The 11,553-nt window shown below is 43.8% G+C and overlaps 1 protein-coding gene across 3 annotated transcripts in view; it reads left to right on the plus strand.

The window, feature by feature from the left end:
* The first annotated feature begins 643 nt into the window (after positions 1-643).
* The window catches only part of TBC1D20 (TBC1 domain family member 20), a 28,386-nt gene continuing 17,476 nt past the window's right edge, over positions 644-11,553 (plus strand). Inside the window, exons 1-2 of one of the 3 annotated variants that reach the window (XM_006089378.3) lie at positions 644-815; positions 8,370-8,555. In XM_006089378.3, coding sequence (XP_006089440.1) covers positions 746-815; positions 8,370-8,555 — 256 coding nt within the window. In that variant the 5' untranslated portion in view covers positions 644-745. Of the gene's footprint in view, positions 816-978; positions 1,267-8,369; positions 8,556-11,553 lie in introns of those variants that run through there. The other 2 variants (XM_014456426.2, XM_014456427.2) reach the window with 2 other exon arrangements.

The raw sequence follows: 11,553 nt of genomic DNA on the forward strand, positions 1-11,553 counted from the left end.
GTGTGTGGGGCAGTTTCTGGCCTCGACAATAGGGGTGTGACCGAGGGAATGCGTGGCCAACTGGAGAGAAAGCACTGTCATTGAAGATGAGAAAGTGGTCAAAGATCTGATAAGACATGTTCATCTTGGATGAGTGGCCAGGTTTGTGCAGCTCCAAGGGGGACACTGGTCACATAATCGTCTGTGAAAGGCGCCTCCTGGCGCTGTGCAGTGAACAGCCTGCGGAACCACATAGAATGGTTCTGATCAAGGCCTGAAGTCGCCAGGTATGATGACAGGAGCATGTGGGTAGGTGAGATAGGAGGTAAGATCCTTGTAAGCAAAAACACGAGCTTTTCATTGTGAAGTAGGTACTATATGCGTGGTAGTATTCTCGGCACTTTCCCAATAACTGAGTTAGTGCTCTCATTATTATCAGCATAACTTTACAAATAAGAAAGCAAAGTAAATGACAAAATCTGTTCCGGAACGCACTTGCTCTATATACTTCTGGCGCAACTCTCCCGGGCGCTCCCCGCGCTCTCTCTGCGCTCAGGGCGCCTGTGCGCCTGCCCGCCCGGAAGGCCGGCGCTCCCTCTGGCGTCGCGGACGGTCACGTGCCGGTACGGGGGCGGGGCCCGTGCGCAGATGCCGAGGCGCCTGCGCGCAGCGGGCTACCGAGCCGGGCCTGCCGGGAAGTGCGGGCGCGTTTTCTCTCGGCTCCGCCACCAGCCGGGGCTCGGGCCCGGGCCCGGGCCCCCGGGACATGGCCTCCCCAAGTGCGCAGGGCGACGTCCCCACCTCCAGTCACTGGGACGACGGCGCGGAGACGGCAGGTACGGAAGCCGGCCGGGGCGTCGAGGGGTGGCCTGCGAGGACAGCCCGAGGGACAGGGGCGACCCTAGGCGACGGGGACAGCTGTCGGCGGAGCGGGTCCCGGCGCCAGCGGCGCTCGACGGGCCACCTGGGTGCGCCCAGGGCCGAGGGCCGGGCCGGGCCGGAGTCGGGACGGCGGGGAGGAAAAGGCCGAAGGGAAGGAGAGCCTAGTATAGGGGCCCACGGATGCGGGGACCAGAGGAGCCATGGTGGCAGAGCCGCATCCCCTGTGGGGAGGGCGGCGGGACTCGGCCCCGGCGCGTCTCAACGGGGGAATCGGGTCTGAGAACTGGGCTCAGCCTCAGCCTGGCCCGAAGCTGTCCGGCCACGTCCACAGACTCCTGCCACCTCCCTGGTTGTAGGGCAAGTAAGTGCCCAGACCTCAGCGATCGCCGCCTTGACTTCCGTGGTGTGAGTGGACACATATTTCTTTTCATTGCCATAATATCCAGTCCTTTTAAAGTGCACCGTTCAGTGGTTCTTAGGACTTTCACAGGGTTGTGCGATCATCCCCACTGTCTAATTCCAGAACATTAATATTCCAAAGAGGAAGCCCATTCCCCAGTCTCCACGGCTCCTGGCAGACACTCATCGACTTTATGTCTCAAGCCTGTCCCACCCGTCTTAATGTTATTTAATTGTGTAAAAAGCTATTTTCTATTTTTATACTCTCACCCTAAGCCATTATTTCTATGAAATCATGGTTTCATTGTGCACTGTTTTCAAATATGTTTGACATATTAAGATAGGACTGTTAAAAGTATTCATGTTTATTCTGCACCAAGTAAAATAATCTCTTTTTCCTCTGGGGAAGATAATTAGCTTTCCCACTTTTTGGTGGCGGCCATAGTAGAACCAGTTGACATATTCAACCCACATATTATGATGAAGCACCTGGTATCCACATCTTGTTTCTCTGGGCTCGTTTTCTGTCGTCCCCCTTTTCTTCCTGGATAGAAGTGGAGCTCACTCATCATATTACTTCCCTGGGCCCTTTGGCCTTGTAACCCTTCGATGGTGTGTGACATCTGTCTTCATGGCACAATAGTCCCTGCCCCAAGCGGTGCAGGTCTGTGACCTGTTGTAGTGCAATTGTTTTGAGAGACTGACTACCTCCCAGTTTCCTTCATTTTATTTCTCTGGATGCATGGGAAGAACTTAGAAATCAGAGTATTTTTATTTTGTTTTGTTTCGTGGTTTTTTTTCCTTTTTGTTTTCGTTGTGGTTTTAATCATATTGGAGAATTGACAGTTTTTAACACTGGAAGCTCTCGTTTGTAGAGTTCATGGTTTACGCTCTAGAATATTTTTCTGCATTGTTGAGGTAAAACAGTCTTTATTTTTTTAAATTTTTTTTTCTTAGAAGGAGCAGGCCTACCATTTATTTTTTTTGTTTTAAATATATTTTATTGATTTTTCACAGAGAGGAAGGGAGAGGAATAGAGAGCTAGAAACATCGATGGGAGAGAAACATCAATCAGCTGCCTCCTGCACACCTCCCACCGGGGATGCGCCCGCAACCAAGGTACATGCCCTTGGCCGGAATCGAACCTGGGACCTTTCAGTCCACAGGCTGACGCTCTATCCACTGAGCCAAACCGGCTAGGTCAAAGCAGTCTTTCTTAATGCACACTTGTTTTTATGTTTCAGTAATGAATCTCTGCTAACTCTGGTACTGTTTGTTGAAACTAAATAGGGCCTCCAAAAACAAAGGCTACTATGTTTTATTTAGATTTTAATAGGAACCTTACTCAGAAAAAGGTAAGGTTTTCTTCTCCCATTGTCTTTCTCCAGTACAGATATGAAGTTCAAGCATAAAATTTTAAGTTAATTTTCTTTTTTTTTGTTTTTAATTAATTTCAGAGAGGGAGAGAGATAGAAACATCAATGATGAGAGAGAATCATTGATCGGCTGCCTCCTGCATGCCCCCTACTGGGGATCAAGCCTGCAACCCAAGCATGTGCCCTTGACTGGAATTGAACCTGGGACCTTTCAGTCCGCAGGCCGACGCTCTGTCCACTGAGCCAAACTGGCTAGGGCTTAAGTTAATTTTCAATGTCAACATCAAGAGTTCAAGGAGGGGCAGGGCAATGTCTGTCTGAGGGGATGGATCTCTCTCTCCCTCTCTCTCTGATTGGTTCTTTCATTGTTTGATTAAGGCTAACATTGCTTAGTTTGAGTTTAACTGCTATTTAAAGACTGCAAAGCTTTCTTGATGTGCAAGCTTAAACCAAATAAGTATGGAATTTTGTACTCTCACATAAGATTCCATTATTAAGTATGTAGACCTTTTACCTGATGTAAGCCATTAATGTGTATTTTGCTGATGTGGAAAAACTTTTAGAGGAATCATAGCTAGTGTTCATCTTCAGTCCTTGTCCTTTCCCTATATATCCAGTTCCCAAGCCAGGTGTTTTTGGAGTAACCTGTTGCTCTGAGGAGGCAGGAATCTTCACCTGGGTTCTGTAGCCAGAGTTGGGAAATATTTGAAACAATAGCGGGCTCATCCATCTTTTATCTGAACTGTTAGGAACTGCTGCTTCAGTGCCCTGATTAAAATGATCGTTTTAATGGAGAGCAGGCCAAATAGTACCTCTTATCATCTTTTCCTGTGTTGAATGAATTGCTTTTCAGGCATCAAGGATTTATTTATAGCAGTGTCTTATATTTTGCAGCCAATTGTAGAATAATCATTTCATTCTGTCGTGGTTATCATAGCCAAGATCTCTTACTGTAAAGGAATTTGGAAAGTCTCAACTTTGGAATATGTAATACATCTCTCTTATTAGGGGTTCAAAAAGGAATTGGAGAAGAAAGGATTCGGGAATTGGGATTACATATATACTACTTCCTGATGAAATGTGGACTTTTACCCCAAGTCCAATGTTAGCATTCTGGAGTCAGGAAGTGCGTGTCCCACCCCAAAATCCATATATAAAATGTATCTTAAAGGAGATAGTAGGCATTAATTTTTATATTTTCCTGAGCATCCCAAGAATAGTTCTGTAATTTTTCTCTGAGATGAAGAGGATACATGTAAATTAGTTTCAGTTGAGACTCTGCTAACCTTTTTCCCCCTCTTTGTGTAATCTAGCAGTTGACCTTATCATTCTATAATTTATACATTTCTAGCTTACTTGAGTTTTCTGTTTTCTCTTCCCTTTTTATGTCACAATGAGAGTTTATATATTAGGTGTAATAAATGGTTGTGGGGTGGGCGCACACTTAGGAGTGCCTTCTTTATCTGCCATTAATACTTAATCACTCAGCTGTGGGATTGAGGAAGGTGATATTGGGGCCTGAACAGACCCCACATTTGAGCAGCATCCTACTCTGGGAAGTACCGGTATCTTTAGAAAAAGGCCAAAGAGTCTACATCTCTACAGTCATATGCTGCATAACAGTGTCAGTCATTGATGGGCTGCATATACAAAGTCTAGGTGCATAGTGGGCTGTTCCGTCTAGGTGTGTGTAAGTGCCCTCTGTGATGCTCACACAACAACGAAATTGCCTAACAACACATTTCTCAGAACGTATCCCCGTTGTTAATTAGCACATGACTGTGTTTAGAGTTGTGCAGTAAGCATATTCTTAACAGTAGTATGGGCAAAATGATGTCATTTATTATAGGCCAGTGTTTCCAAAGGAACAATAGCTAAGCTAGCTTTTTATTCTATTCTGTACACACTGTGTTCCCACAGAGCACCGAAAACCAGAAGGTAGTAGTAAATTTTGTAATGCAGGATTAAAAATGGAATTGGAACTGTGTTAAGAAAACTAAGGAGCTGTGGTTTGGGTCTAGAAATAGTAAAAATTCTGGCAGATTACTTACGCAAACCTAATAGAAATCCAGGTGATGCAAACAGTGTTATTTCCTTCAAGACACAAGCAAGGATTTTCCTTTCCCCCAGATTGCTTAATGAATAGCTTACTTGGAAAGAGGGGCAGGGTGACTATATGTCTAAACAAATGAAGGAAATTTTTCCACACTCTTCGTAAGTAGGTTAACAAGATTTCTAAAGTCAGTTTATCTCAAACAGTATTCATATTACCGTTTAATTGTTCTTAATTTTTGATGTGTAGAAAATACAAGGAAACTCTAAGTAAAAAAAAAAAATTACAGGCTATTTTGTACTTTATATTCTTTGTTGGAAATTCAGTCAGTTCCTTCTCATATTTTTAAATAAAAAGTCCTCTCGCCCTCACTGGTTTGACTCAGTGGGCAGAGTGTTGGCCTGTGGACTCAAGGGTCCCAGGTTCGATTCCAATTGGGGACACATGCCCGGGTTGTGGGCTCCATCCTCATCGAGGGGTATGCAGGAGGCAGTTGATCAGTGATTCTCTCTCATCATTGGTGTTTCTGTTTCTGTTTCTCTCTCCGTCTCCCTTCCTCTCTGAAATCAATAAAAAATATATATTTTTAAAAAGTCTTCTCTGTGTCTTGTTTATCTATGGTCCCTCTTTGAAAACATACAGCCTTCTCTTCCGAAGGATGGCCCCTCGACCCTGTCTTTCCTGAGTGTAGGATAAATCCAGCCCACACTCTTCCATAAGCTACATTTTTTGCAGTCCTTCAAGCTTCTGTCCTCTTCTTTTACCAATACTTCAGCCTCAGAATTACCTCTGTGTTTTCTGGATATGATGTGTCTTTCATGTAACAAGGTCTTTGCACACACTCCTCTCCCTTCAACCACTCTTCCATGTGCAGTTTTCTTTAAGAAGATACAAGATATATTCTTGGCAAAGCCTTTCCTGATTGCATGAGAAGTAGTCATTCTTTCCTCAGTAGTTTCATAATTCTGTTATATCATGTATAATAATTGTTTGTACCCTTCCCTACTGTGAGCCTCTCAAGTGCTGGGAAGGAGTCAAATTAATCTTTTTTTTTAAATATATTTTATTGATTTTTTACAGAGAGGAAGGGAGAGAGATAGAGAGTTAGAAACATCGATGAGAGAGAAACATCGATCAGCTGCCTCCTGCACATCTCCCACTGGGAATGTGCCCGCAACCCAGGTACATGCCCTTGACCGGAATCGAACCTGGGACCTTTCAGTCCGCAGGCCGACGCTCTATCCACTGAGCCAAACCGGTTTCGGCTCAAATTAATCTTTATCCTTAGTACAGTGCTTACTATAAATAGATGTCCATTAAATGATAGACTGATAAATGTATGGACTAATGGACAAATGGGTAGGTGGACAAATGGATGAATACACTCAAGCCAAGAGCATGATTTCTAGATAAAGTAACCATATAATTTAGCATCCAAGCTGGGACATTTTTGAAAGTACAGATAGCAGGAGGGATTTGCTATGAACAGTTATGCCATAATTATAGGTGTGAGCCAGGAATCTCTCAAACCTGAAAGAGATGATCACTCTACTAAGTTACCAGGGAAAAGAACATTCTAGACAGGAGACAGGTTTGCGTAGGTGAAAAGTGACCTGTATTATTTTCCTGTCTGCACCTCCAATTGCATGTGACTCTAAAGCAGTTAATTTATGTCACAGCTCTCATAGGTAGGTAACCATGACCATTAGGTACCAGCTTTCATTTGTGTTAATAATGTGGAGCTTTGTCATGGAAACAATTTGTAGACTGTTGCCTCAGAATAGAAAATTATTGAGGAAGACTGCTTATTTAGAAAGTGTCCCTTCTGAACCTAATCTACCTGCCGTTAAACTTCTCCAAAGCCTAGCCTACTTTCTAGTGTTTATCTTCCCCCTTATATTACTCCAGTGCCAGTGCCTTACACCTAATATATGCTACATAAATATTTTCAATGATCTGTTTACTGTTAAAGGAAAGGCCTTGTGTTTCCTGTCTCCAAGCTTTTTTCTGCTCTCTGCCTCTCTTCCCAGCCTCTTGAAATCCTCCTTTTCCTGTTTTTTAAAACATGTTAACTTTATTATATATTTTTTTAAGTCCTCACCTGAAAACATGCTTTTATTGGTTTTAGAAAGAGAGGCAGGGAGAGAGAGAGAAACATCAATCAGCTGCCTCCTGCAGGCGCCTGACTGGGGATAGAACCCGCAACCTGGGTATGTGACCTAACCGGAAGTCGAACCTACGACGTTTCCGTGTACAGGATGGTGCTCTAAACAACTGAGCTACGTGGCCAGGGCCCGCCTTTTCCTTTGTAAATTATACTCTTTGCTAATGCTTTCTCAGTTTAGTCTGACTCACAACATTCTCTGAGCTCCTGGTGTCTGCACATTCCTTTTTTTTTTTTTTGGCAATTATAGTGCACTTCTTTGTGGCATCTCTTTTATGGTGTCTTGTTTAACTTTTGTTGTGTTTGCTGTTCTTAAAATTAGACATTCTGCCTGAAAACTCTAGAAGCCTATTACTCCATTACTTTAAATAGAATAATTATAATATGGTAAACATCAACCAAAAATTCTCAACCAATTTCCTAAAAAGACAAACACAGTAAAATACCTATGTATAAATAACAAACTATCACATAAGGATGTAAGATGCTTAAAACATAACTTCCAGATCACAGTAATTAATATGGTTTTTAAAAAACAGTTGTTTTGTGTGTACTATCATGCCTCTCTTACCACCCACACTCGAGACCCAAGTATACCCTTTGACATTCTGATTTTGAAAATATTTCTGTGATTTTGATATTTTACCAGTAACTAGGAATTTTTGTGGTTTTGTTTTAAAATATATTATTGAATTTTGGTGGCATGTATATACATTTTTCCTCTATAAACAACAGGACAAATATTAAGAGATATATATTAAGAAAGAACAGGCATTCTATTAGGAAAACATTAACAGTAACAGTTAGATATGCCTGAATTTACTGAGCATTTATTATGATTATAATTTCTTGCTGATCACTTACATGGCATACCTCCTTAGTGTTTTGTACATAATGTGCTAATTAAATATCTGTAGGTTGGCTTTAAATATACCTACCTGGCCCTGGCCGGTTTGGCTCAGTGGATAGAGCGTCAGCCTGCAGACTCAAGGGTCCCAGGTTCGATTCCAGTCAAGGGCATGTACCTTGGTTGCGGGCACATCCCCAGTAGGGAGTGTGCAGGAGGCAGCTGAATCGATGTTTCTAACTCTCCCTCTCCCTTCCTCTCTGTAAAAAATCAATAAGATATATTGCCGTAACCGGTTTGGCTCAGTGGATAGAGCATCGGCCTGCGGACTGAAAGGTCCCAGGTTCGATTCCGGTCAAGGGCATGTACCTGGGTTGCGGGCAAGGGCATGTACCTGGGTTGCAGGAGGCAGCTGATCGATGTTTCTCTCTCATCGATGTTTCTAACTCTCTATCCCTCTCCCTTACTCTCTGTAAAAAAATCAATAAAATATATTTTTAAAAAAATCAATAAGATATATTAAAAAATATATATATATATACCTACCTGTACCTCAGACCAGATAAGGAGATTGAGCCCTGAGTAGAAAATGTACACATGCTGAATATGTGCCTTAATGCCCCTCCAACCCCTGTGTGTGTGTGTTTGTTTGTTTGTTTGTTTTTGCAGACTTTAACGCCAAAAAGAAAAAGAAAGTGGAAAAGATATACCAGGCTCTGTACAGTGATCCCATTGATGTGGCTACCCTTAGACGCATGGCTATTAGCGAGGGAGGGCTCCTAACTGATGAGTTGAGACGAAAAGTGTGGCCCAAGCTCCTCAATGTCAACATCAATGACCCACCTCCTATATCAGGTAAGATGGGGAGTACTGTGAGGGGAGCTTATTTAGGAGGCAAGGAAAAAAGAATTTCAGAATCTTTGATTTTTATGCTAATGTCAAACCAAGAGTAGATGAGTAAATCTAAAGCATTGAGAATATGATTGGTCCAACTCTGAAAAGAAGGCCAAATTAATAAGTAGAATTTTATTCAAAAATGGAATGAGCTTTTATTGGCTAGGTAGAGAAGTTTATTAAAAACGTATATTTCAACCCAGCCCCTGTGGTCTATGGTTGAGTTTTGACCCAAGAACCGGGAGATCAGGCTCAGTTCCTGGTCAGGGCACATGCCCAGGTTTTGGGCTCAATCCCCAGTAGGGGTCGTGCAGGAAGCAGCCAATCAATGATTCTCATTGATGTTTCTTTTTTTTTCGTTTTTTTTCTTTTTTTAATATATTTTAATTGAATTTTTTACAGAGAGGAAGGGAGAGGGATAGAGAGTTAGAAACATCGATGAGAGAGAAACACCGATCAGCTGCCTCCTGCACACTCCCCACTGGGGATGTGCCCGCAACCAAGGTACATGCCCTTGACCGGAATTGAACCTGGGACCCTTGAGTCCGCAGGCCGACGCTCTATCCGCTGAGCCAAACCGGTTAGGGCTCTCATTGATGTTTCTATCCCTCGCTCCCTCTCCCTTTCTCTCTCTGAAATCAATTAAAACAGTGGTTCTCAACCTGTGGGTCGCGACCCCTTTGGCGGTCGAACGATCCTTTCACAGGGGTCGCCTAAGACTATTCTGCATATCAGATATTTACATTACGATTCATAACAGTAGCAACATTACAGTTATGAAGTAGCAACGAAAATAATTTTATGGTTTGGTCACAACATGAGGAACTGTATTTAAAGGGCCAGAAGGTTGAGAACCACTGGATTAAAACATCCCTAGCTGGTTTGGTTCAGTGGATAGAGCATTGGCCTGTGGACCAAAGGGTCCCGGATTCGATTCCGATCAAGGGCATGTACCTTGGTTATAGGCTCCTCCCCGGCCTGGGCCCTAGTTGGGGCTTGTTCAGGAAGCAACCAATTGATGTGTTTTTCTCACATTGATGTTTCTCTCTGTCTTTCCCTTTCTCTCCCACTCTCCTTAAAAATCAATGGAAAAATTCCTCGGGTGATGATTAATAGTAACAACAAAAAATAACGTATTTTTTTAAAAATGCATATTTCAGTTCATATTTACTTAGAGATGGGTTGTAGGAATCTGTATTTTAATAAGCACTCCACCTAATTCTGATGTAGATGGACTACATTTTTGAGAAACAGGCTATGGGGAGAAATAATATCTTTTTTTAAAAAAACACAAAAGCCCTAGCTGGTTTGACTCAGTGGATAGAGTGTCAGCCTACAGAGTGAGGATTCCCGGGTTCGATTCCGGTCAAGGGCATGGGTTGCTGACTCTATCCCCAGTAGGGGGTGTGTAGGAGACAGCCGTTCAGTGATTCTCTCTCATCATTAATGTTTCTATCTCTCACTCTCCTTTCCTCTCTGAAATCAATAAAAGTACATTTTTTTAAAAAAAGAATTTTTATTGGGAAATATTATGCTCATTTTGGATTCTAAAATTCTGTAGTTCTGTGAAAAGCTATAACTTTAACTTATCTGCAAGGCCTGTGTGGTAAAAGGAGTTCCTTGGAATATAGTGTAGAATACAGATAAAAGTACTACAGAACAATGAACCCATTTTGTCATTGACTCAACAAACATTTATTGCTTTATTGCTATGTATGGCAAAAGTCCGGCTCCTGGGGATTCTTTCACTCATTTGGCAGATATTAGTTGAGCTCCTGTTGTGTGCCAGATACTGGAGATAATGAAAACAGCCTCCGCCAGTAAAGTTCACAGTGTCACAGTGCAGCGGAGTAGGTGTTAAGTTGCCGCTTGTTTAATCTTTGAAGCTGGCTGCCTCAGAGCAGTAAGCCTTTTGTTGGAAGGGAAAGGCATTACCATGTTCACACTCTGAATCCTGAGATGGTGTTCTTCTATCAGATTCCAGATTTCCCCGATCTTTATAAGATGAAGTTTGTGTGGGGAAGTTTTGCACAGGCTCCTCTGTTAGCTTTTGATTTCGGTTTGTGAAGGAAATGTAGACTTGCTACACAACACTCAGTTTGGGTTGAGGGAAATGTGCACTTGTTATCTACACTAATAAAAGAGAAAAATGGTAATTGGCGTACGACCGCTACCCTTCCCATTGGCTAATCAGCGTATCCTTATGCAAATTAACTGTCAGCCAAGATGGCGGCCGGCAGCCAGGCAGCTGGAAGCGAACATGAGGCTTGCTTCCTCCGGGGACTGCAGACTCCAACGTTCCCCGCCTGACTTGCCGGCCTCTGAGCTGGCAGTTTGAAACATTCTAACAAATATAGCCGGCTGGGATCTCAGAGCTGAAGTTATACATTGTTTCGATTATAGAACGGCAAACAAACCAGCAGAAGCCTCAGAGCTAGAGCCAGAGCTAAAGCTGGCCCAGAAGAAAAAAAAAAAAGAAAAAAAGGAGCAGTTGGGAGCTTCAATCAACAACTGCCAGCCTGAAAGCAGCCCTCAGCCCCTCACCCAGACTGGCCAGACACCCCAGTGGGGACCCCCACCCTGAAGGGTGTGTGACCAGCTGCAAACAGCCATCATCCCCTCATCCAGGCTGGCCAGGCACCCCAGTGGGGACCCCCACCCTGATCCAGGACACCCTTCAGGGCAAACCAGCCGGCCCCCAGGCCTCTATCCTATATAGTAAAAGGGTAATATGCCTCCCAGCACCGGGATCAACGGAGCCGCGAGGCCTCCTGGCACCAGATCAGCATGACAGGGTGCAGCGCCCAAACCCGCTGATCGCCCTGCGGCTCTGTATGTGACAGGGTGTGGCGTCCCAACCCCCTGATCGGCCCTGCTCTGTGTGTGACAGGGGGTAGCGCCCCAACCCCCTCCCCCCCCCACGGGCCCTGCTCTGTGTGTGACGGGGTAGAGCCATAAC

The sequence above is a fragment of the Myotis lucifugus genome, unplaced genomic scaffold (assembly GCF_000147115.1).
Source record: "Myotis lucifugus unplaced genomic scaffold, Myoluc2.0 scaffold_60, whole genome shotgun sequence".
NCBI lineage: Eukaryota > Metazoa > Chordata > Mammalia > Chiroptera > Vespertilionidae > Myotis > Myotis lucifugus.